Genomic DNA, 26,202 nt, shown 5'->3' with positions numbered 1-26,202 from the left:
CTGCTGTCTCGCCTTTGTCCACCATCCTCCGGATACATTCAGTAGAATAAAGGACTGCTGATTCGGTAGAATGGCCTGGTCTAAATCCCGATTGGGAGGGGTGAAGGAGGGTTTCTTTTTCCAAAAACTCCATAAGTTCTTTGTTTACTATTTTTTCTATGATTTTGGCACAGAATGGGAGAAGTGAGATTGGTCTTAAATTCTGGAGTTGGGAGGTAGGAATGTTGTTTTTTTTTTTTAAAGGCATCACTTGAGCAATTTTCCAAGCTTCTGGAACGAAACATTCCTGGAAGGATAGGGTGATCATATGGCTAATTTGATCAATTAGTGTGTTTTCCATAACATCCTTACTTTTTTCCTGTGGGCACACATCACTGGGGGAGCCTGAATGTATTCCATTGATAATGTTCAGTAGATCCTGTTTATCTGGCGTGGTAAACGTGGTGAGTACAGAATTGTGTGTTGGAGAGGCTTTATTGTCAACATTGCTATTTACGGGAATTGTGGGATTAGTAAAAGTAGCATGAATTTTATCTACTTTTTCTACGAAAAAGGCAGCGATTTGTTCACATATTTCAATGGAATACGTGTCTTGAGTATCTAATCGAGTGGGGTTTATGAGTTCTTTATAGACGCAAAACAATTCCTTCGTGGGATTGTCTGCCTCCTCGATTCTGTTTTTGAAATGATGACTTTTCTCTTCTCTAACCATTTTTTGATTTTTTTTAGCTCAATTCTGTAGCTTTCCTTGAGTTCAGGTGCATAACTTTTCCTCCATTTACGCTCTATTGATTTACATTGGGCTTTTGCTATTTTGAGTTTCTCTGTAAACCATGGAGCGGTTTTAGATTGTCTAGCTGGAGGTTTAGTAGTCCATGGGGCGATTTTGTCTAGTGCTCTTCTTATCCATAGTTCGTAATTGTCCCATACCTCTTGCAAGGAGTGCCCTATAGAAAGGGCTTGCTCATCTAGCGTGCTTTTAAAGAGTTCCGGGGTGAATTTTTTCCAGTTACGGCGCTTATGAAAAGAAAATTTAGTAGATGCGGTTTTAGTAAGTTCTCTTGTTATTTCAAAAGATACCATGTAATGGTCAGACCAAATTAAAGGGATCGGGGGAAAGGTCTCAATTCCCTCCCAATTTGCAAAAATCGGGTCTAGGAGATGCCCTTGTTGATGAGTGGGACTAGTGGACAGAAGTTTTTTATCTAACGAGTTAAGAGCAGTCGCTAAAAGCTGTGCTTCTTTTGCGTTAGTGTCTTCAAAATGAAGATTTAGGTCGCCTAAAATAATAAGATTTTTGTGTCTTATTGCTAACTGGATGGATGATTCAATGAGTTGGCTGCAGAAAGGACCCGCTGATCCAGGGGGTGGATAAATGAGTAGACCTGTAATTGTAGTAGTTAGCTCTAATTTTATAGTAAATGTACCGCACTCGCTGTTGATTATGGCAGATTTAGTTAAAGTACATTCTAACTCTGCTTTGCAGATGAGTGCAAGTCCCCCTCCACGTTGTTTTTGTCTGTCAATTCTCAGAAGACTATAGTTGGCTGGTATAGCTTCTAGAATGTCAGGGGAAGATGATTCTTCTAGCCATGTTTCGGTTAAAAACATGACGTCAAGATCGTGCTTTTTTAATAGGTCATGAATTTCCATTTTATGCTTTGTTATGGATCTGCAATTTAATAATGTCATCTTCAGTTTAGCTATCTGTCCAGAAGTTTTGTTTATCGTGGGAAGTGGCAGGTTACATGAATTACAGTGCGAGGGTATCATATCAGGGTCTATGGTATGAAAGCATGGTTGGGTTAAGTTCTTACCAAGTGTGAGGAGGTCAGTTCTCGAATAGTGGATGCGATGATTTTCCCCTCCTGGGGCTGTGGAGATTGTATGATGAGTGTGGCCTTGGAGTCCTGCCCCGCGCCCCAGTCGTTCGCGGACGGGCGCAGACGGGCAGGACTCTGGCTTGACTCCGGCGCGCGCTCGGCGAGCCCGCAATGCGCGTCCGCTGCGCTGAGTCATTGACGTATGGTTTTATGCCGTCGTCCGAGCGACGTGCACTGCGAGCCCTCACTAAGATGGCCGCTGTCCTATCTCAGTTAGTCCCCGCAGATGACGGCCCGTGATTCGGCCACACCCACAAGGGCAAGGCAAGTAGTCTGCCGCCTAACTATGGAAACGAGTAAAAATGCAATCAGTCACCTTTGCCTTGTCTGACGCTCAAGTTTGAGAGCAGCGCGCGATCAATTCAAGTGCCAAAGGGAGGGGGAAAGGACACACGGGGAAGAATTGCTACACAAGCTTAAAAGTAATTACGATTGTATTTTAAAAAGTGAACCTCCTGGCTCAAGCCTCAGGAGTAAAGTGCTAAGCAGTGAGACTGCTCACGTGCCTTCTCTGATTTTATGCCGTCGTCCGAGCGACGTGCACTGCGAGCCCTCATCAAGATGGCCGCTGTCCTATCTCAGTTAGTCCCCGCAGATGACGGCCCGTGATTCGGCCACACCCACAAGGGCAAGGCAAGTAGTCTGCCGCCTAACTATGGAAACGAGTAAAAATGCAATCAGTCACATTTGCCTTGTCTGACGCTCAAGTTTCAGAGCAGCGCGCGATCAATTCAAGTGCCAAAGGGAGGTGGAAAGGACACACGGGGAAGAATTGCTACACAAGCTTAAAAGTAATTACGATTGTATTTTAAAAAGTGAACCTCCCGGCTCAAGCCTCAGGAGTAAAGTGCTAAGCAGTAAGACTGCTCACGTGCCTTCTCTGATTTTATGCCGTCGTCCGAGCGACGTGCACTGCGAGCCCTCACTGAGATGGCCGCTGTCCTATCTCAGTTAGTCCCCGCAGATGACGGCCCGTGATTCGGCCACACCCACAAGGGCAAGGGAAGTAGTCTGCCGCCTAACTATGGAAACGAGTAAAAATGCAATCAGTCACCTTTGCCTTGTCTGACGCTCAAGTTTCAGAGCAGCGCGCGATCAATTCAAGTGCCAAAGGGAGGGGGAAAGGACACACGGGGAAGAATTGCTACACAAGCTTAAAAGTAATTACGATTGTATTTTAAAAAGTGAACCTCCCGGCTCAAGCCTCAGGAGTAAAGTGCTAAGCAGTGATGATGCATGTGCATGTGTTTTATTTGATGTTTACATAATGAAATGATTCCAATGTCTATTTAATGAAATGATTTATAAACTTTCGTAGCATCTTTGCACTCAACCTTGAATTCAAAGAAAAAAAGAAAAAATGAAAAATAAATAATAAAAGTAATTGTTCATATATTATGGTTTTTTCTCCTTGACTCTTGCTTGGGTTGTTCCGTTTTTCTTGGCCAATATTAAGGACCCTTTATAGTGCTGTGTGCAAATAAATTCTGGCAGGGTTCTCTTCTGTTCTGATTGATTATATAGGCCTCTCCCCCCGCGAACCGGTCTATATCCTTTTTGGTGGGCCCCCTTCTGTTTGGTCACTGTACTTAAAACCTATAAGTCACCCCTACAGCAGGCCTTTCAAACCTTGAAGGCAGGGTGCTAGTTTATAAGTGTGAGGGTGCCCTGCATGAGCAGGGCACCCCCTACAAATCCCAGAGTCGATTCTCCAAGCTTTGTAGGTGCGGCCAGCCATTTCCATACACATAGTGGCCATACATCATTACACGATGGCCAACTATATACTAGCTGCGCCGAACCTGGGCATGTTTGAATCAAACATGTTGGAATCATACTTCAACACCGTTACTGGTGTTGGAGGTATGATTATATGCACGGAGGGGTCTCCACAGCCTTCCAGGGTCTGCAATGAAGCTAGTGCTGCTGCCGACCACAGACAAGATTCTGCCCTCCGGCTGCTGAACTGAGCTCGAGCAGGGGAAAGTAGAATACTAGATTTTCTTTCACAGGGAGGTGTGACCACCTCCCAGACAGGACTTAGTGTATTGAACTGGGGTGGGGGCACTTGGATGCACCACCAGAATGCTTTGAGGGGCACATTTGATGCCCTCCTTGCATACTCTAGTTTGAGCCAGTTCAGGGAGCCCTTGGCTCCTACTCTGGCGCAAAACTGGACAAGGGACTCCCATCTGTCCAGCCCCTTCCATAGGGGAGACCCTTGAATGGTTCCAACCCTTTCCCTAGGGTGCTTAAGGACTTACCTGTTGGTGGCTCTTCAGATTAGTCGTGGGACAAAATTCATACTCCAAACGACTTCAACTTCGACCATCTGGGCACCTGGACTTCGTCTGGAACCAAGAATGCACCAAGGAAGACTTCTACTGCTCCTGGTCTCACCGTTCTGCAAGTCTTCTTCATCGTCTGTGCTTCTTCCAGGTTCCTCTCCAGGCCTATGGGAATCAAAGACATCCAAAGGAATCTCCCTTGAAGTGAAGGAGTCACTCCCTGCGTCTGTAGGCATCGCAACAAAGCTGTTCGGTCTGCTGCTCCAGAAGCCCACGGACTCTGAAAAGCTCAGCAACACAGTTGGTGGTTCTGCAACTCCCCCGAGGGCCAATCGCTCCTCTCAGCAAGTTTAAGGCCAGTATCCATCGTACGAACCATTGGAGCAGAACCCGTGTGAACCACGTCGACTTACCAAGACTTGTTGGCTCTGTACCCCAAAGATCTTCAGGCTGCAAAAAGCTCCAGCCTCTTCAGCCTCTCTTCCTGCCAAGATCTTCGTCCTCACTGCATCCTTTGCACCATGGACCAGCATCTTTAGTGTGCTGTCGAGGTCCCCTTGCGACGCCTATGCCTTCAACCTGTGGATCCTCTTGAGTGTCTTCTTCTGCTTCAGTGGGCGGCCCTGCTTGCTTGGGCCTCCTCTGACTCTCCTGCAATTGGTGAGTCCTTTGGACTTTGCGGGTCCCAACATTTTTCCTTTTTCGTTTACTAAAACTGTTGCTGCTGCCAAAGCTTGTTGGTGCTCCCGCTGCAGACCAACCCCCTGATTCTCGACTTCCGACGTGGGACAGCTCGTGAATGGCTTCTTGTCTTCCACAGCATCACCTGGTCCTCACAGCTGCAGAGCCAAGGTCAGTGTCATCACTCCTGCTTCTTCCGTCGTCGGTGGTCATTGCTCTTCCATGCCTCCTGGTCACCTCCAAGAGGAATGGACTCTGTCCCCTCTGCGTGCAGGTTCTTCTGGTCTAGAATCCACCATTGGATTCCACCAGACTCTTTCACTTTCTTCGCCAGCTGCATCTTTCCATTGCGTTCTATGGGTGTTTCCAACGTCACTTTGCACCTATGCATACAGCTTCCCTGGTGTAGGTATCCTGGTTCTTAGGGTATCCATGGGTGGGGTGATGCTCCAACCTTCTCTCTTCTACAGGGTTTCTTCAGGGTCCACTGGGAAGTGTCCTCTTCTCTAAAACTGTAAACGCAACTTTCCCATTGACTTGTATTGAGCACGCTGCAGTTTTTCCACACTGCACACAGCCTCAATGGGTTACTGGATACTTACATTGGGTGATTCCTTGTGTCCCCAGCTCTTCTGAGTCTCCTGGCCCAAGTCCCGACTTTGGTCGCAGTTCACATTCCACTTCTTCAGTATATGGTTTGGTCTCCCACTGGAGATCACTGTGTATTTGTGCTTCCTTACCTTTTCACAATTTAAGTATTGTGTGTAATTGTGTTATCTCTAGGTAGGCGATAAACCAATGTGTTAGTGAGTGTGTATAATAAACAGGGCTATTTCTTTACCTACACTGTGTGGTTGTTTTTCGTTTAACCTACACAATGTGATTAGTTCTGGTTAAACAAGCTGCTTAACACTCCCTCTGGACTAAGCCTGGAGGCTGCTCTCCACAGCTACCACTTAGAGAGCTTTCTATGGTTGTCTAAGACCATTAAAATCACCATACGGGTTGTCTGGATTAGTGCAAGGTGCTTCACTTAAATAAATGTGTACCATATACTAAGCCACCCTCCTACACATATCATAATCAATAGGGATCGCCTTACTTTGAATCTTTTGTGAAATCTGCAAAGGCACCTGTTTGGCATATTTAGAGACCTTAGCTGGTACATCCTGTTGAGCAGTAGGTTCCAGATAAATAGGACTGGCAGGTCAGGCTTTGATACTGCTTTCAGTTGAGGGATTTGTTGAGGTAAAGAGGGCTAACTTTGGGAAATGTCCTGCATCATTGTGAGCAGCACAGTGAGAAGTTACTGAAGAATGTAGTAATTCTTGCTGCTTTTAAAGGCGCTTCAATGAGGTGAGTGCAAAAGCTTCTGTTTTGGAGATGCCGGGCTTTCCTGCTTTTCTTCATCATCAATGTCTACATATTCTGTATGGAGATCAGCGGGTTGAGTTGCCTCTAGTCCCTCTAATAATCGTTATCACTCGAAAAGGTCTCAATCTGATCCATGCCAGGGCCTTCTTTATCTTTCCCCTCTTGAACTGAAGAGCCATGTTGAAAAACATTGGCAGGAGCTTGAGGCAGTACTAGGTAGACAAGTAATGATTGGAGTGGCATAACTGAAGATAATGATGAAATTGTTGAAGCCCCACAACTGACACAGCTGCAGTAGGCATTGCAAGAGAAATAGCTGTCTGATGGAATCCTACCATTGGCTGCATCATTAACGAGAAAGCCGTCAACAGCTGTTAAAGTCCCACTGTCAACATGTATGGTTTGGCGTCAGTGGGACTCTAGTCACTGATGGGTGAATCTCCGCTGATGGAGCCATCAGTGATGATCCTTTAGTTAATGTAGCTTTCTCAGGAAATTAATGTGCAGGTTGCTAAGTCATCGTCAGAACGGCTGCAAATGACACTGCTATTGGACACTAGTTCTTCTTCATTATAGTCGACAATGAGCTATTCAACAGTTTTAACCTTTTGGAAATGTCTGGGATAATTGTACTTTTCCAAAAGTAATTCTGAGCTAGATGGCACTAACCTTTTAGGTTTTTGCTGCCGCTTTCTGGGTAGCTCTGCTCCATTGTTGGCAGCGATGAGGATGATAATGGCTGATGAGAAGTCTGACCCGTAAGCACAGGGTCAGAGCTTTTTTCAGTCAGTATCGAAGTCATCGTTTTAGATTTCTTTGAAGTTGGCTTAAAGGACAACAGCTGCTTACTTGATGAAGGAGCCTATGCCTTTTACTCAAAAATCTCCAAAGCTAGCCTTCTCTCTGTGAACTTCAGAGTGTTGGTTGAGAAAATGTTACTGAACTGGAATAGAAGCAGTAAAGGTAGTTGGGTGCAAGGATCCTCCATATACTTAAAGAAAAGACTTGTTCTCAACTATTATGACTTCTTGGAATTTTTCAGGAAATGAAAAAAAGGTAGTACACTGCCACTACAGCTGAAGAGGTGAAGAAAAATCAAAGTGAAGTAGAACTTCTTCAAAAAGTAAAATGAAGACCAAGCTCCTGAGTATTCTCCGTCGCTGAATGTGCCTTAGAAAATCTGGAAGTAGGAAGCCTTTGTCAGGTATAGGGATGAGGCTGCTGCTGCTCTATCATTGACTGAAGTTCGGGTCACACAAAGAGGGGGACCAGCTGCGTGTAGTGCCAGTCCATTTTTCAAAATGTTGGAGACATTGCTTAACTGACATGGAGTACTGATGGTCCCAGTCTGAGAACAAGTCAAGCATGTGTATCTATGAAAGCTCCAATGCTAGAGAACCGATGGTTACCAGCAGTGTTAAGTGGGACAGGAAGACCTCTACCTGACAATAGTGCCCAGTAGTTGCACCAGGGTTGTGAGAAGCTGCACTAAGAATAGCAGGAGCTCTACTGGATTGGTGGGAGTTATGCAACACTGCTGAGGTGCAGGGATCATGGTGGACAGCCATGTTAGAGACCAAATAGATCAAATCCGGAGGCGATGGACAGCCACCTCTAGACACCTGAAAGCCTTGAGGTCGCCCCAAGAGGGCCGGTGTGAATATCTAGCCTTCCAAAACTTGGGTCAGAAAGAAAGGCAGAAGGGTCACTTTACACTTTAAGTGGTACACTTTGTCTAAAAAAACATAAAATGACTGCTGCATTGAAGTGTCTTAGAGCCTAGTTAGGTGGCTTTGCTTTGCCTTCTGTGGATTGTTTTGCGGTGGGCGGGAGGTGGAAGCAAGGACTCTTGCGCTTTTTCTTGCAACAGAGATCTTGCTTATTGATCGGATAGCACTTTCCCTCTCATCTTAAACCTATAAAACCACATGGGTGGAGAAGTGAGCAGGAGATTGGCCATTCTGTGGGGCTGTGATGCAGACTGTCAAACAAAAGTAGCTAGGCTCCATTTCCTAATATAAGTCTATAGAGTCAAAGGGAGCTAAGACCTGTTCCCCTAGCCCATTGCGGAGTAGAAACACTCTTTCAATTTCATGCACTGGCCTGCAGCACTGTGCTCAATTTGCAGAATGGCTCAATCATACTGTGCAACAGTGGCTTGGGATGCAGTACTCACATCAAAGGAACCAATGAGCCTCTGGAGCTGATGATGGTTTGATCCCCAAAGGGACTTCATCTCCTGACTGCTTCACATCCTTAAAAGGGAACATGTATGTTGGACTTGGCTGAAACAAGTTTTCTAGTACAGAGAAGAAAGCAATCTTGCTAGTAGGTTCTTCACTTGAAGAGGGCTAGTGAGGGTGACCTCTGTGTGGAAGGTGCAAATCTGATCAGAAGGGATAGCTTTCTATCTCACCAAAAGAAAAGGTATTCAATACCTTGTCTAAGTGCTGACATGCAAGGCTAAAATCCATAGTAATGCCTACTTCTGGGCCATTGCATAAAGTCCGGAATCATTAAGATTGTTTTTTCCTTCACTTTATTAAATCATGAATGAAGGTGGGAGCAAACTGGAATTTGTCTGATCTCTTTATATCAAAGAAAGCCAGCGGGTTAGCCTCAGTTGAGTAATCTCCCAATCTGTTGGGACATCACTGTCTCAGTTTAAGATCACCCTGCTTAGCACTTTCCAGTCTGCTCACTTCTAACAATATAGCACACTTGCCTGAAAAAGAAGAAGGATGTATGTATGCCTCTGTCCCCGGCATGACTGTCCCATGACATACTGAGTAGCCTGCTTTTAAGACTAGTATTTTTTAAAGCCTCCTCCTATCTTTTATTCTGGACAAGGTAGATAACCGGGTCTAACATGCAGTGGACCAATCATCAACTAAGGAACCATCCCTTAAACCAAATTTCTGGGGTCCCTCTTTTTCTCTATTACCAGCTGTCTCAATGGTTATTTACTGGGACCTTGCCCACCAGGTAAAAGTAATGGGGTTATAAGCATTAAAAGGTTGGTCAGTATAGCAATGGTAAAGGTATCATTAGATGAACGTATATCAAAAACCCACAGACTGAAATTATCTTGTGAGTGCTATGAAGGGAATATAGAATCTGCTGCTTAGACGAGGGCAGTACTTGAACCCCCATAGACAGTTATGAGAACAATCTTGGGCAGTGACTCAAGGCGTGAACTATTATGGGTTGGGCTTATTGACTAAACCTTTGACTGCAGCTAAATGCTCTGGGGCAGAGCTGATATCATGTCTACGAGGAATGGTGTGGGTGATTATTATTCGTGAGGTAAGTGAGATTACGGCTCAATCCAAATTAGAATTTAGTTAGTTAGTAAAATTATTTACTGGTCGTAAATACTGGCAGCAAATTGTGAACAATTTTTTGCAACCAGTAATTCATGTCTGGCTTTAATAGAACAATTAAAGAATGGGAGGAAATACGGAAAATAAAGGACGTTTAACTAAAAATGGCGACGGTGAGCTAAATCATGAAAGTTAGAAAGTAAATATTTTGCAAGAAATTGGGTAAGCTCATAGGTTAACCAAAAATCAACCAATGTTGTTTTACAGAAAGTATTAAAACATTATTAAATGTGGTATTTGCTGTGATTATCACATGTATTTTAGGACCAAAGTCCATTTAAATGGTAGATTTGCAACCATAGTTTACAAAATAAGAGGATGAATATGATGGGCAACATAAAATTTCAGTACCTGTGCAAGTATAGTAGTCTTTTGTCCGGAAACTACTTTTAATGAGGGCTGTGGAGGCGTAGTTGATGTCCCAGGTCCCATACCACCCTGAACCACTGCATTCTGGGTCCCTTGCTTTGCAGTGCTCTGAGCTGATGTCTGACCAACCAAAAACGTGCCCTGAAGAGAAAAAACAACGTCAAATCAGACTGTGCATGATAATTTGTAGTGTCGACTCACTGAACATCAACAAAGGTCAATATCCTGAAATGTAATAAACAGGTTTCGAACACAGATGTTAAATGAATTTAAATCTCACTAGAACTGAAGTCTGAAAAGCCCTAGACTGCAGAATAAGCTGTGACTTATTTTAACACACAAACAGTTCCTGATCACTATTCCTAACGAATCATTTTGAACAACAGTGTTTAAAGACTAAAAACAATGTTTCCACTGGTAAGGAAATTTAAGTGTAAGATTGTGGAAAATAATAACAAAGCACTGTATGCCTAGGCAATTGATTGCCATTTGCTAACGCTCCATTGCTTACAGAGAATACGCTTGGATACGCGCTGACATCACACACCGCAACGTAGAGAGAATCTGGAGGAGGAAAAAAGATGAAGAATCCTATGAACAATATAGGAAGTTGTTTCGTACCTATAAAAAATATGTACAGGACTCTAAAGCTACATTTTATGAAAATCGTATTAATGAGGCAGACAATGTCCAGAAAGAAACTTTCAAAATACTGTCGGAACTAAGTAAAAGAGCCCAAGTCACGGATACCACAATTAGTTGTGACACCTTTCTGAAATATTTTTTGGACAAGGTTGACACTATTTTAAAGGAGATAAAAAACACTGTCACTGGCCCTATGGAACCACAAGCTGCTCAAACTCCGGTCGGAATTTATATGTCCAATTTCCCCCTGTTGGACTCATTAGGTCTTGAAACCTTGATGAAGAAAATAAAGTCAGGCTCCCCAGCGGACCCATGTCCCCCAAGTGTGTTTCGCCTAGCCCGCCTTAGCCTAGAGGATCACATCTTGTCCATGTTGAATAAGTCATTAGACACAGGACGGCTACCAGTTAGCTTTAAAGAAGCTCGGGTAAAACCGCTAATAAAGAAAGCAGGGGCAGACCCCAAAGTGCTGAAGAATTATAGGCTGATTTCCCAGCTACCATTCCTGTCCAAAGTTCTTGAGCAACATGTGTTGATATCCCTGGCCTCGTTTTTGGAGTCTAACCATCTTCTCCATGAGATGCAGGCAGGGTTTCGAGCACACCACAGCACCGAGGTGGTAATGCTCTCGGTGCTGGACGATCTTAGACTGATGGCTGACAGTAAAAAACCAAGCGCACTGATACTTTTAGATCTGTCAGCGGCGTTTGATACTGTCAGCCATACTCTACTTTTGGACAGGTTGGCCAGTTATGGGCTTCGGGATTCAGCCTATCAATGGCTGGAATCTTTCTTATTCGGGAGAACCCAGAGGATTCAGTTGGGAGATATGGTATCAGGAGTGGGAGAGCTCACATGTGGGGTACCCCAGGGTTCTGCCTTATCTCCTCTCCTGTTTAACTTATATCTACAACCCCTAATAAAAGCCCTGGTCGAGATGGGCTGCCGCGTGTACAACTATGCGGATGATACTCAGTTGTTGTTGAGCATGGATGACACTGAACGGGCCCAGTTACAGGCACAGGAGGTACTCAGATTCACAGTCAACTGGATGTCCAGGAACCTCCTGAAGATTAACCCCGAAAAAACCGAGGTGTTAATAGTTTCATCTACTTGCTCCCCCTGGAGCGACCTGTACTGGCCCCAGGAATTGGGCCCTACCCCTAAGCCAGCTGACATGGTAAAAAGCCTTGGCATCAAGATAGATAGTGCCCTCTCAATGGTGAGCCAGATTTCTACCGTGGTAGGAACCTGTAATGGTCTTATAAGACAATTGCGCAAATTAGTTCCGCTTCTTTCCCAGTCCATGCTTCGCACTGTTGTCTCTGCGACTATTCTTTCGAGGCTGGACCATGGAAATGCTCTCTACCTGGGCTTACCAAAGGTATTAACTAACAGACTGCAGGTGGACCTAAATGATGCGGCAAGACTCATCTATAAACTTCCAAGAAAATCACATGCCTCCCTGCTGCTGCAGAGCCTTCATTGGCTGCCAGTGACGCAAAGGTCTGCCTTTAAAAGTCTCTGCATAGCCCATAAGTCCATCTATGGGCAAGCTCCTGCCTACATTAAAGAAAGGTTGGAGATTTACCGGCCTGAAAGAAATCTAAGGTCCTCCGAGGCTCAACTGCTCGTGTGTCCTCGGTTTAAACTGGCCACAAAAGGCAGAAGATCGTTTTCGGTCTTGCTGCCTAGGATCTGGAATAAACTGCCTGAGGCTCTTCGTAAAGATGGAAACCGGCTCCACTTTAGGAAAGCCCTAAAGACTATATTATTTAGAGCAGCGCTGAGCCCAGTATAGTTTCTACCCGTTCCCCCGTTGTTGATTAGGTTGTTATGTTTTGCGGTTAAAAGCGCCCTGAGACCTGCCGGTGATTTGGCGCTATATAAACCAACATTAACAATAACATTAACATTAACAACTTGCAGCTCCGGTGAAGACGAGGATAGAAAGTTTCGCCATCAGTGGCCCCTGGCAGATGGTACCTGGCTCCTTCAGCCCTGGGCCTAAGGTTTTGGCCCCATCTTTGGCACCCAGCTCAGGGTGTGGCCCTTGAGCACCCGGTTAACTTTGCCAGAGTAGAGCCGAGCCTGTTGGAGTAGGCGGCAGCGACGGAGAGCAGGTGAGGCTCGAGGGCCAGGGTCTTCTCGGCTGGCGTTAGGCCGGTGCGGCTTGCTTCTTCGGAGAGACCACAACCCGCACTCTCTGCTCTATGCCCTGGTGCACGATTCCTACAAGGGTTTTTTAACTACTCTGCCAGTGCAAAAAGTGTGACCAAATCGAGCTCCAACAAAACCTTGATGTTAAGAAGCTTGGGAGCTGGACTTTCTTCCTGGGCTGGGTTGGTGTACCTACGTGTTTCTGCTGATTGCTCGTGCTCGATCCTGGTCAAAAGCGCACTATTAGTCACCAGCACAGGGCGGGCGGACCACTGCATTACATTGTATTACAGTGCAGTCCATTGTATCTCTACTCCCTTGGCAGAATATTTCTAGCTTTGTGACGTGCTGGGGTCGTCCGAGTCTACTTTTGAAGCTGCCTGTTGCTTATTGCCTTTTGATATCTGCAGTCGCTAATTTTAGCCAAAGGAGGGCAGAGCCGGCAGTAAGCGGAAGTGGCCCGGCTAGGACTGTGGTGCACGTTGCGCTATGCTGAATGATACCCCGCTTACCATCAGCTGCGGTGCCATAGTCAGGGTACCAGTCTCATGCTACTAGCCTTTCAACCTTAAGCCAGAAGACCGTAATAGAGTAAAGACATCAAAGCGACCATCTGCTCCAACAAGACAAGGGCGGACCGCAACTACAAGGCGCAAGCAGAGATGCCCCAATGCACCCAATTATAATAGTGATACAACTGAGTTCATGGCGCCTGCGACATGCATCCCCTAACAGGATGTGGGTGCTCCATCTTTTACCTCCACTGTCGGCACTAGCTGCCCCTCCCCAGACCCATGGTCTAACACTTGGATTAAATTTTCCTTTTTAAAAGATCCAATGGATGCACTGCTCTCACAATAAAGATGCTTGTGGCCTCCAAACACACATCCATCCACAATCGCCCAGTATGTTTGACGCACGCCCGGCAGACAATCATGGCAGCGCTGGGCCTCAAAATCCAGCTGAGACAAAGTAAAATGCTTCCTTTCACTGAGAGAACTGGACAAGAAAAGAGTCTGTAAGTAAGACAAAAAAGGTCAATAGAGCCTTCGGCATCAAAGAACAATGAGGAGCACGCCCAAGGCCTCTCTGAAATACAATCCAACGGCATCACGGACACAAATGAATCCTAGGTAAAATGAAGATTTTTCAGGTCAACATGGAGGTACGTAATCCTTTATCTTATGATCAGCTGATCTCTTTAAACAAGCACGAAAATGATGAGCATGTCACAGAGAACCCCCCCCCTCCTGGCTTACAGCCCAGTCAACGATTCAAATCACAGCAGCCCGAGCCCAGTCAGAAAGAGGATCCCCTTCTTTGGAACTGCTAGACAAGACCTTTTCTTCACGTAAGGCTGAGATTATGGTGTCACTGGGCCTAAGGAGGCTTTCTGTGGGCTCACACTTATCAGCGAGTCCTGACATCTACCTCCACAGCTGTAGATCAGACGTTCACCAAAGCTAAATGCTTCGGCAGGAAGGTGAGAAGTAATACCTGGGACGTTCTGCTCTGTTCATTTCAGTCTGTTGTAAATGCTCTTACATACCAATCGAGTACGTTAGAAAAATTGGAGCTTTTAAATTCATTGATACAGCGTGCCTAAAACGGCGCAGTATAACCAGTTCCATCTTGTGCATTCAGCCTGATTCATGATAAGCTGGCAAGACTTCTGGGCACTCTAAGCTTGGGTCTACCAGATATCAAATTACTGTTGAAACCTGATCCCCTAGCTGCGCAAAACACTGCTTCCTTTAAGTCTTGAAAACCTTTAAAGCTTGACAATTGTTCCCCTAATAGCCTGCAGCTATCAAGTCAACAAATTAACAAGTCAACAAATTACTGCTGGACAACATAGAAACATAAGTATACAACCCTTAGCAATCGGCCAGGTAATTAAAGCAAGCTCTGACAGATCATTCATAACCATGGGGAGCAAGGAACGCTGCCCAACAGAGCAGCACAACTTCCCAGCCATTTACTAGCATGTCTGCTCCTAGTCTTGGGCAAGACACTACTGACCAAGACAAAACTAATTTAATCATTCATGCTCATTCCCATTGCCTTTTGAGGAATTAAGTCTTGAGCCCTGAACCAGCAAAAGATCATGTTGTAGGTAATACTCAAATGACGAAAAGACAGCGCAAGAGGCTTAGAAAATCTCATTATAAACAAACTGTGAAAGGTCCTTCAACGGTGCAGATTAAACAAGTCTACTCCATCTTCAGACTACCCACTAAACCTCAAGACACCAATTATGATCTGGGAAAAGAAGAGGGTTTGCCAAGAGGAACAAACATCGATAACAAAGCGAACAACAATACAGAGATCTCTAAAAGTCCACCTAAGGCTATGATAGGTCTTACAAACGTAGGTAGTCAACAAACTTCCAATCAATCTAGCTCCTGATGGGGGAACAAGAGAGCGAACTTGTCCAGCAACAAATCAAGCTAACGCACAAGTTACTTACCTTCGGTAATGATATATCTGTAAGAAACATTAGTTAGTTATAGATTCCTTACCTTAGAATTGCCCCCAAGTGTCAGACTGATCTGGAAAGTTTTTCGTCAGCAATACCTCTGTGCGTCGGAAGGTGGCGTCAGTCGGCTCCACGTCCTTCGTCGGCGTCGTGGTCACCGGGATGATGTCGAGGTAGCTACTTAGACACCGCCCTCGCACACACCAGAAAATCCTGGAGAACAGAACTGTCAAAGAAGCTGTCTCTCTGGACTTGGCTGTCCAGGCAGTAGTGTTTGGTGAACTTGTGCAGTGATGTCCACGTGGCTGCCTGACAGATGTCATTCAAAGGCACTCCCCTTCCCAAGGCAGTAGTGGCTGCGTCGCCCTGGTGGAGTGAGCGCGTAACCCAACTGGAGGCTCCATTTTAGCCAGAGAGTAACAAGCCTTAACACACAACACGGAACTGTTTTGTGCAATCCAGATAAAAGGAGAGCACAAGATTTGGGTCCAGACGGTGGAGCCTCTCTTCCTCCTTTGAAGGATGCAGAGGCGGGAAGAAGGTGGGCAAAATAATGGTCTGCCTGATGTGGAAGGCAGTGACCACCTTAGGAAGGAAGGATGGACAGGTCCGGAGAACCACCTTGTCCGGATGAACAGACAGGAAAGGAGGTTTAGACGAAAGAGCCTGCCGCTCACTCACCCTTCTAGCAGAAGTGATGGCTACCAGGAAATCAGTCTTAAGGGTCAAAAGACGTTAAGAACAGTTATGCAGCGGCTCAAAGGGAGCACACATTTAATAGGTTAGTACAAGATTCAAGTCCCACTGAGGCATCACAAAGGGGATTGGAAGAAAAAGTTGCGTTAAACCTTTTAAGAAACGGGTAACTACCGGAGACTTGAAAATAGAAGGCTGATCTGGCAACCGAAGGAAGGCAGAGATGGCTGAAAGATAGCACTTGATAGTGCCCAGAGCAGAGCCTTGCTGGGCTAAAGAAAGAAGAAACCAGAGTACTTCAGAAAGAGGGGCAGAAAGGGGATCCACAACCTTTGCTGTGCACCAGACCACAAATTTGTTCCACCTGCAGGCGTATATCTTCTTAGTGGAGGGACGCCTGGCTGCCAAGATTACGTCACAGACTTTAGGAGGCAGGTCGAAAGACGTTAACTGCCATTGCTCAATCTCCACGCAAGGAGGTGGAGACTGGACAGGTTTGGGTGGAGGACCGTCCCCTGCTGCTGCGACAGAAGATCCTACCGAAGAGGCAGTCTGATCGGAGGATCAATGGCCATGTTGAGCAGCTCAGGATACCAGACCCTTCGTGCCCAATCAGTAGCCACAAGAATGACTTGGGCCCGGTCGCGCCTGATCTTCTTCAGCACTCTGGGCAGAAGTGGTATAGGCGGAAAGGCGTACAACAGACCGCAACTCCACTCGCGACGAAAAGCGCTGACTAGCAAGTGCGGCCTTGGAAATTCCAACACGCAGAATTGCTGACATTTCGCTTTCTGTTCGGTGGCGAATAGATCTAACTAAGGCTCTCCCCACTGTTGAAAGAGACCTTGCACCACATCCGAGTGAAGACGCCATTCGTGATCCATCATGCACTTGTGGCTGAGTTCGTCCGCCCTGGCGTTCAGAGAACCTGCCAGGTGTTGAACCACCAAGGATATGCCCTGATGTTCCAGCCATGTCCGGAGGCGGAGGGCCTCCTGACATAGGGTTCACGACCCTACCCCACCCTGTTTGTTGCAGTACCACATGGCAGTGGTGTTGTCCATGAACACCTGCACTACTTTTCCCCGGACAGAGGGAAGGAATGCCTTCAGTGCAAGATGAATCGCCCGGAGCTCCAGAAGGTTGATGTGAAGCCCCGACTCTGCCGGAGAACAGAGGCCTCAGATCTCCCAGAAGGGATGCATCCGTCACCACAGTGTGGTCGTGCTGGGGAGGGGAGAGGGATCTGCCATTGACCCAATCCTGGTTGTGTACGCCACCACTGCAGTTGTTGAGCAGTGCCCTCCAAAATCTGGACACAATCGGACAGATTCCCCTGATGCTGCACCCATTGGAACTTAAGGTCCCACTGTAGAGCCTGCATATGCCATCTGGCATAATCCACTAGCAGGATGCAGGAAGCCATGAGTTCCAACAGCCTCAGGGTCATTCTGACTGAAACCCAGGATAGAAGCTGAAAGAAATGAATCATAGTCCGAATATCCCAGACTTGCTGTTCGGGAGGATAGACCCGAAACCGCGTTAGGTCCAGAACCGCTCCAATGAAGGGGATGGATGGACGCCGGCCAGGGAGCCGAACCGCGCCGAACACGGTAGTGGCGCAGTGAGGAGCAGCGCTGGTGCAGGCGTAACTAGGTCAACCGGTGCCGTTCCGGATCAAGGCCTGGATCCAAGGGGGGCCTGTGGCGCAAGGGCCAGAGCCGCTGGCAGCGAAGACCTAGGCCCCCCAACTGAGTCCGCGGGGACCGAAGACGCGCCGGCAGGGTTGGTACGCCCAACGATGGCATGAATTACCTTATAAAATGTACGAAGCTGGGCGGGGGTCGCTCCGGTTCCCAGAAAGGGAGGAAAACTCTGAGTCGACCCTTTGGCTCTGCGCGCGGAGCCGCGGGAGGGGCACCATCCCCGTGCCTCGTCAGATCGGCAGACTGACAAGAAGTCGAAGAGCGACAATGCATATTCGACTTCTTATGCTTCGACTTATCCGACCCAGAGTACGAAGACTACGATGATTTCGATCCGGGATGGTGGTGGCTCCGTGACCGGTCCCACGACCTCCCTCACGACCGGAACCTCGAAGAGCCGACTGCCGGCCTTCAAGCAGCTTTCTGGACCGCTCCTGCAAAGCCTTGGCTGCCATCGACCGTCAGTCGGAGTACGACTTGGGGTCGTGGTCGTGCTCCAGGCAAAGGAGGCAGACGCAGTGCGGATCCCTCACCGACATCAGTCGGTTACAGGAACTGCAGGCCGTGAAACCGGGTATCCCTAGTGCACCTGTTCGGAGACTCAAAACAAGAAGTCGACAAAAGTCGAGAAAAAGGTTGTCAAAAATTGACTGAGGTACTGCTCTTCCCGGATCTGCATGGCTGGTGCGGAAAAAGAAAGAAACCTGGTCCTGGTTGTCAAGAGTGCTCATTATAACATCACCTGCCTACTATTGTGTGGAGATATTCCTAATCTGCAACACATTTACTTTCCTAGACAGGGTGTGCCTCAATTCTTTCTGTTAAAACTTCTGCGTGTCTGTGTCTCCATGTATTGCTACCTCCCAAACACTTCTCAGAGTGTAGTGAAAAAATGTGTGTGGGGAAGGAAGGAACCTCACGGGAGCAACAGTCAGGGAACTGCTGACTGATACTCGTCAGTTTGTTCCACTTATCATCATTGGCTCCTTCCAATCTTAAATGAAAACATAGTGAAAAAAGTGTAAGTGGTTCGTAAGAACTCAAATGTGATCCTAACTGCTTACATCTATATTCACCCAACACCCTGGGTGAGAGTACCGCTATTCAATGCTCCACCCTGCTAAAAATGAGTTGGATACCTCTAGCTAAATTATATTCTTTATTTGTTGCTGGGTATCTGCTCATAATAAAACCAACACACTGCTGTTGAGCCTTGTTTTAACCTATATGAAGCCAACATGTTTCGTTGCCTGTCTTACATGGTCGGCAACTGCTTCAGAATTGACAGACGAGGACATGCACAAGCCCGTCATATTGGTGGCCACAGGTATGCCATTGAGTGGCAACCACCAGGTGTGATTGCTGGATAATTACAGCAGTGTGTGGCACTGACCCCCAGCCCTGAAGAAGTTGCTTCCACATTACTAGACAACCTGTCTACTGAGTTCTGACAGCTATTTCTTCAGCAGAGATGAGACATATACATTGCCAGGGTTTCATTTACCTCTAAGTGCTGTGCAGGACTGTGACAGTTTGTATTGAATGATAAATGGTACAAATGTAGTGGTTTACAAAAATCCCATTTAGTTCGATGCTGTGAACTTATGAACAGATTAACCAAATGTGAACAAGGACAACGGGAACAACGACCAGCCCGTGACGTCTCTACCTCTCAGCTGTGTATGTGCTTATGTAATTTTCCCCCTTTCCTTGTCAGTGTGTTACTCAAGGTCTCGGGTGTGTGTTGTCCATGTTTATGCACATTTTAACTAATCTATGCATGCCCACAGAATATTGTGGTGCGCCCGTTTGTGGTGTGTGTGGTTCACTACATCTAGGATGTGTGTTGTCCATGTTTATGCACATTTTAACTAATCTATGCATGCCCACAGAATATTGTGGTGCGCCCGTTTGTGTTGTGTGTGGTTCACTACATCTACCCTCTCGCCTCCCTCTATCTGGTGCAGTTCTTTTAAAAAGTTGTCCCAGCAGGCCGCTATGGGCAGTCCTAACGTTTCCTCACGCCTAATGGAGATGCTCTCGGCTTTGGCCCAAGCCAACAACGAGTGGCGCCAAGCCCATGGATGTGGTGGGTCCGCTGCTTTCCACCGCTTAGTTAGGAGCCTTTTAGCTACTATAATCCCTAAATCTAGGAACCTAGACACTACTTTGGTGGCAGTCGTCCTCCTGAATTGGTGTAGCAGGTATACTGGCCATTCAAAAGGTAATTCCCAACCTGTGCAAGTGTGCAATATTCCAGTGATCGTGTTCCAGTATACTCCTATCTGGGGGCAGGTCCATAGCATATGCACTAGTTCTGGTGCAGCACATCTGGGGCACGCCGCGTCTGTAAGATTAAAATATCGATTAATCGTGGCAGGCGTGTGATAGGCTCTGTGAACTACATATAACTATTTGGCTGAATTGCATATTTTTAGGTATACGTGTCAGGCTTTCGAGTATTCGCGGCCACTCCTTATCGGCTAGCTGTCGCCCCAGGTCTAGCTCCCATTTGCGGCGGAGCGGGTCCAGATTTGGCGCAGTATGGGATCTGAAGGATGCGGAGAGAAAACTAGTTACTGATAGCTGGAATTTTCAGATAATACAATGTCAGAATGGTACGTACACTGACCGAAAGGGGAAACAGCCTTTACAACGAGGTTTTACCATGTTGTGCCGAATATGTGATATATGATCGCGGTATGTAACAATGCAGTTTTTACAACGCAAGTTGTTACAACGACTTGCGCTGGAGGGCGCTGGACTTATGAGTAGTAAGATTTACTATTCCAACACCAGTCTACGTACAGTAGGGAAGATGTTGGAATAGTAAATCTTACTATTCCTTAGGTTATAGCACCCTCCAGTGCAAGTCGAAGTAACGCTTGCGTTGTAATGGCAGCGTTCTAAATGCATCGCAGTGTAATCACCGCGATGTAAAGGATGTTTCCCGTTGTGCCTTTACCACGCATTCTTTATCACAAGTTTTTAGAACACATATGCTTTTACAAGGTATGTCTAACAAGCATTTAAGGTACATTCACGGATGTGAGCGGTCTGTCCGCACAAATATATTGTTTACATATATAAAAATTATATAAACAATGCGTGGTATAGGCATACATTGTAAAAGAATATGCGATCTAAAAACAATGCAGGGTAAAAAATGCGTGGTAAAGGTATGCAGAGTATTTACCTGCTTTGTTCCATCATACAACCATAGACAGTGCTCTCAAGAAGACTTGTTTTTACACAATTCAGTTCTTTGATGACACAGCCAAAGGGATTCTTGCTACACAGTGAAATAGAAATTGAGTCATTGGATTAGTACAGAATCTTGAGCGGTGAGGGTAATACGGTTTTCTCTATTTGGCTTCTGGTATGTGGTGTGCACACTACAGGTGTTTTTTATATTCCTTTTTGTCCTTTTTTCTTTTTTAGGGCTCGCACTGCGACGCAATCGCGAAGCGATTGTCGCTGTGGAGCCCTATTGTGATCAGTTTTGCTTTCAAGGAGTTCAAGGGGAGACAAGAGACTGTCACGCGCAGCCTGCCGGAATCGGATCAGGTCGCGCGCATGAACACGCGCTCCGATTCTGGCAGGCTGACCCCCGTCACAACGGAGCGCGCACGTAGACAGACATACACGCGGGCACGCACACACACACAGACACACAAGCACACACACGCCGCCACCCCCCCACGCGCACACACATACACACACACGAGCCCCCCCCCCGTTTCTCCGCGCGTGCACCCCTTGCAGAGGGAGCTGCGCGAGCGCACGAGGGTCTCAACCAACGGCCTGTTCACCAGAAACAATGCGCGTCGGCTCCCGGGAGGTACTCACTCTTGAAGAGTCGATAGTCGTACTCGTCGTCCTTGCTGCCCATGGCGCCGCCGGAGGAAGTCTGCCCGACCTTGCTCGTGTGTCAGTGTCAGTGTCACACAGGTGCGTGTGTGTCGTCATGTCTGAAATTGAGTGAGACTCCAGTCTACTACTCACTCAGTCTTAGACTCCGTCTCCAAGTTCAGCAGGCCTGCCGCACCGCCCATACTGCAGCAGTAACAACAAGCCTGATTGACTGGTGGTGTGTTTGCACACTGAAGTGCAACCTAAAAAAAAAGCGGAAGCGTTTCAGGAGGGAGGAGGGAGGTGCCTGTGCGCAGTCATGCCCTGCCTCCTCCGGCGCGTCTGCGCGCCGCCGCCTAGGGTGCAACTGATGTTCCCGCATGCGCATTGCATAGTGGGCAATGAAAACTGCGCAGTCAGTGTGCCCTACAGGTTGCAGCCATCATCAGCACGACGAGTGACGAGAGCCAGCCAGGAGCGGCCACCATAATTTAATTATTTTACTGTGATGGCTAGGCCACTGCCCGCCCGCCCCTGGAAGTAGCCCTCCTGTCCTGTGTCTGCCAATGCCATCAACAGCAGGAGCCGGCCCGACCCGTGACCGTGGTCCGTGAGTGAGTAAGTGTATTTTTTCCGCCCTGGCCCCCGTACCGACAATCACTTTTAATCATCATTAGATTCATTATTAATCACTCATTGACTGTCTTTAATGTATTCACAATCACAAACACTGAAGTTGGCGGGCGGGGCGTCGCGCAGTGGTGGTGGTGGTCTGGACCGAGGGACCAGGCCTGAGTGATTCCAATCCGACCGCGTTACCACAGTGTGTAACATACAGAGCTGTGCTGTGCATATATGGTCAGTGTTAAGTTACCTACCACTGACTGTATATGCACAGCACAGCTCTGTATGTCACATGAGGCTTCTCGGAGTCCCTCGGAGTCGTCAGCTAGAGCCTGCCCATAGCTGCCAAGGTTTCAGATTGCTATGTGTGTGACATTTTCATAAGTTCAGTCATTATGAGTGACTGACGTTTTTCTCGCAAGACGACAGCAACATATAAATATCAGAAATTAGTATTGCACCCATTTGAGCAACGAAAAAGTAAACTCTTAAGATCTTACAGAAGGCTGCGTGCCACGCCGGGGATTATTGAGAATACCCCGCTTCACAAAGCGCCTCCGAGTCCAAGTATTGTTCATAATGTGCCAAGTGTCTGGAGCGGCTCCGGTAAATGACACGCTGACTCAATTCCCCCGAAAACAGCAATATCCTCGTACATTTTCTTTCAGATTTGTAACAACACTCAGTAATAATTTGCACCTGCTGATATTTGTATATTCATTCAGAAAATCTTGATTGCACATTTTTCCTCAATCACCACCTTGACCCCAGCCTCTGCATGGGAACTTGCTGGAACCATAGTCAAATAGCACAGCAAATTACAGGCTGGCTTATAGGGCGAGTTAATGTCTGGGTTTAGGGGTCACAGCCTGCAGAGTGCTGTGGGCTACAAATTAAGAAATCTAGATCGTAGATGAGAAGTTTCAAAGGACATGGGTGAACTAGTTCGTCCAGCCCCGCGTTTGTCATAGAATTCTGGGACTTGTAGTCTTGTTTTTAGATTAGGTTTAATAAGACTGCAATTGCCAGAGATTGATGGAAAAACTCGACTACACTAATTAGTCATGCACGGTTCTGGAAAACTTGGGAGCTGTGGTACAACAATAGGGCGGCTTTGGACTTCCCTCCTTGGGCACAATCATCAGTGGCAGAGAATGACTGAGCAGAGCTGCTGAGCCAGAAAGCCACTCTGATGCAGGACATTGACATAATAAGTCCCAGCATTCCTCTGGACCATACATCACTAAAAACGTCCCCTCCAGCGTCACACAACTGCTGCCTGTCTGAGTTCTAAACACCAAACTTGGAATAGTGAAGATGGAAAACGGGCACTTGAATGAAGATAATTCTACTTGGAAGTGGTGATTTGCTGGTGCACGGTTACCTGGACGCCTGAGGGTTCATCCTGAGACGCTCCCATCCCTGCTCCTGGGTCTACATTCCCGGAAGTGATGGCCACGGAGGACTCCATCCGATCTGGAACACTGAAGGTACCCGAGAGGCAGAATGGTCCCTTCAAGTGAGTTATTTTAGTGAGCCCCATCATAGAGGAGGAAGGTGACAAGTAGTTAACACTGGGGGAAAGAGCGGCCTCTGGCGGTAGACCCTAATTTGACACTCTGAAGACAGCATCTTAGATCAGAAGTGGTATTTACAAGGGGAGGTGGAGTCTGATTTTTGAGTGTTGCAGGCTGCAGGTGAGTGGTTGAAGTAAAGATGGCTCCCTGCTCTCACTCAATCCCCCAGACTTCTATTCAGTAATCACTGGTGCATGGTAAAAACGCCACTCCTGTGTCTTCCGCAGGATTCATTGAGAGTGTGGCAGGGGTTGGAAAATGTGTTGATTGTAATCAGGGTGATATTGTAAAAAGAAACAACACATGATGATCTGATCATCCATCTGTTTAATTTAAAAAGGGTAAAACAGAAACCGAGTGTTCTCTGAATATCATCAAAGCGCCACGCTGCCTTTACCTACTGTAATCAGAAGCACTCCAGTAACAAAGTTTTATATTATTGACATTGAAATGTACTTACGCATGTCTGTGCCATATAGATATACAATAAACAGAGTAGCAAACAATGTTACTGATTCAGTGAAAGACAGGAATCACGCAATTTTGTGCTCAGTCTTAAACTGATTTTTAAAAATGGGCGGTGAAGTGTGTCGATTAAGGGAATAAACCCAGAGACAGCAGCAGAAGTTAAAATCCCTATCTGTCCTTTACAAACTGTGCGAGCTTGGGAAAGTTACTCCCCTCTCTCTTTTTCACTGTTATCTTAACTGCGAAATAGCATCTGTTAGGAGAGGGATTTCCTTGAGAAGGGCCATGTAATCAATATTGTAATTCCAGGTCTGTTTCAGACTTGACACGCCATCCTGGGCTTAGACATAGGGTACGTTGGAATTCGTCCAATCAATGTTCAGGTGTTACAATTTAAACTTGGAGACACTCACTACAGCAACAGGAAGATTTACCTCTGCTGCTGGCTAGGCAAGAGTCTGACACCATCACCAGCCATGACACTACGGCTGCATAATTTTACCCTCTCCACATGAATAATTCCAGTGGCCCATGTGATGTCATAGCCCAGATCACCTTTGCTAACATAAGAGGAGTTAATAAAATGCAAGGACGTGGAAACTGCCCAGGATTGTGACATTTTCAGCAGTTATTTCTATTTTAATTGTACAAGTCAATAGGGCTCCTGCATTACTTTAAGACGGGGCCGTTGCTCATACAGACCGCAATGGTTATGTGTCTCCAGTAATTGACATTGCCAATCGGGACATTATTTCGCGTTGCTTCCTTATAGACCCCTAGATTGAAGGCGTGTTTCCGGCCCTCTCTCCCCAGCCTGCCTCCACGACATTCCTGCCCATCCCCACACATGCACTGGAGTTACCTTATGCCACTGAGAGTTCATTAGCTGACTAGGAATCTTTTTAGACAGGTTAGCAAAGGAGAGGTCAGTTTTGCCCGCATGTGGATCTTGTACACTCCCATGTTGATATCATTCTATTCATCTTTAGTCTGTAAATTGGAGCAAGAGACTTTTTCAGCCAGCATTGGTTAAAATCTCACACAGTCCGCTGGCTGTCCCAGAAACTCTTCTCTTTCAGAAGAGAAGTTCAACCCCCCAAACTCCCCCTAGTGGTTGCGCACGGCGCTTGCTCGCTACACACCATGTGGGGGTTGGTCTCACTTTTACTTTGTTCTCTCTGATTCACTACTTGTGTCTATTTTTGGTGCTCTCTGATAGAATGCCTATGGATACATATGACTGGGTGGGTAACCTGATGTTCTTTAAGGTCATCATCTACTGTTTACTGTGCTTTGAAAGTTGATACAATTTGAATATGTAATGAAAAATGTGCTGTAAAATTCACCATTTTGGTCTGTCGTTTTTGAAAAATTTCTTGGGGCGAGAACCCCCCAAACCCCCCAGAAACTCAAATTCAAGGGGCCTGGTAGGGCTGTGAGAGGGTGGTTTGGTTAGTAGGTTCTGCCCTTCACTGAATGCTGGCGGTAACAGTAACAACAAGAGTGTCCTTTGGTAGACCAATGTAGAACAAACTCTTGCATACACCACTCACAAAGTTACATTGTTAGCTACGTATTTCAATATAGAAACGCCAACTTGTAATGTGCTTGTCCCTTGACACACACACACAACCACACACACAACCACACATACAAGCACACAAACTACCGCACACAACTACACACACAACAACATTTTATCATAAAACACATACTTACAATATATGCTTATAACTGCAAAACTAGCAGTCTATCCCCCACTCCATCGCTATCATCTTGAAAATCATCTTTATACACCAATACAGACTTTGCTAAAAATTTAATGCAACACATTGTCATATACAATGCCAATAACTCAAACTTTAATGCTGCGAGACATATTGCATTGCAAATGCTTGTCCTTTATATTTGTGGAGGTTAGGCCTAACCCTGACTGATAGATGTGGAAGATTGTAATTCAGTCTTGTATCTGTTTGTTACAGCCCTGAGGAAGTCTTTGGGTATTGTTAGACGAAAT

General features: G+C 46.4%; 1 protein-coding gene across 2 annotated transcripts in view; it reads right to left on the bottom strand.

The window, feature by feature from the left end:
- The window catches only part of YEATS2 (YEATS domain containing 2), a 1,326,518-nt gene that overhangs the window by 687,832 nt on the left and 612,484 nt on the right, over positions 1-26,202 (bottom strand). For both annotated transcript variants that reach the window (XM_078665556.1, XM_078665557.1), the window contains exon 18: positions 9,961-10,119. In XM_078665556.1, the coding sequence (XP_078521682.1) occupies positions 9,961-10,119 (159 nt within the window). The remainder of the gene's footprint in view (positions 1-9,960; positions 10,120-26,202) is intronic.

The sequence above is a fragment of the Lissotriton helveticus genome, chromosome 11 (assembly GCF_964261635.1).
Source record: "Lissotriton helveticus chromosome 11, aLisHel1.1, whole genome shotgun sequence".
Taxonomy (NCBI): Eukaryota; Metazoa; Chordata; class Amphibia; order Caudata; family Salamandridae; genus Lissotriton; species Lissotriton helveticus.
Note: the sequence above shows the minus strand (reverse complement) of the source record. Positions and strands in the feature narration are given on the sequence as shown.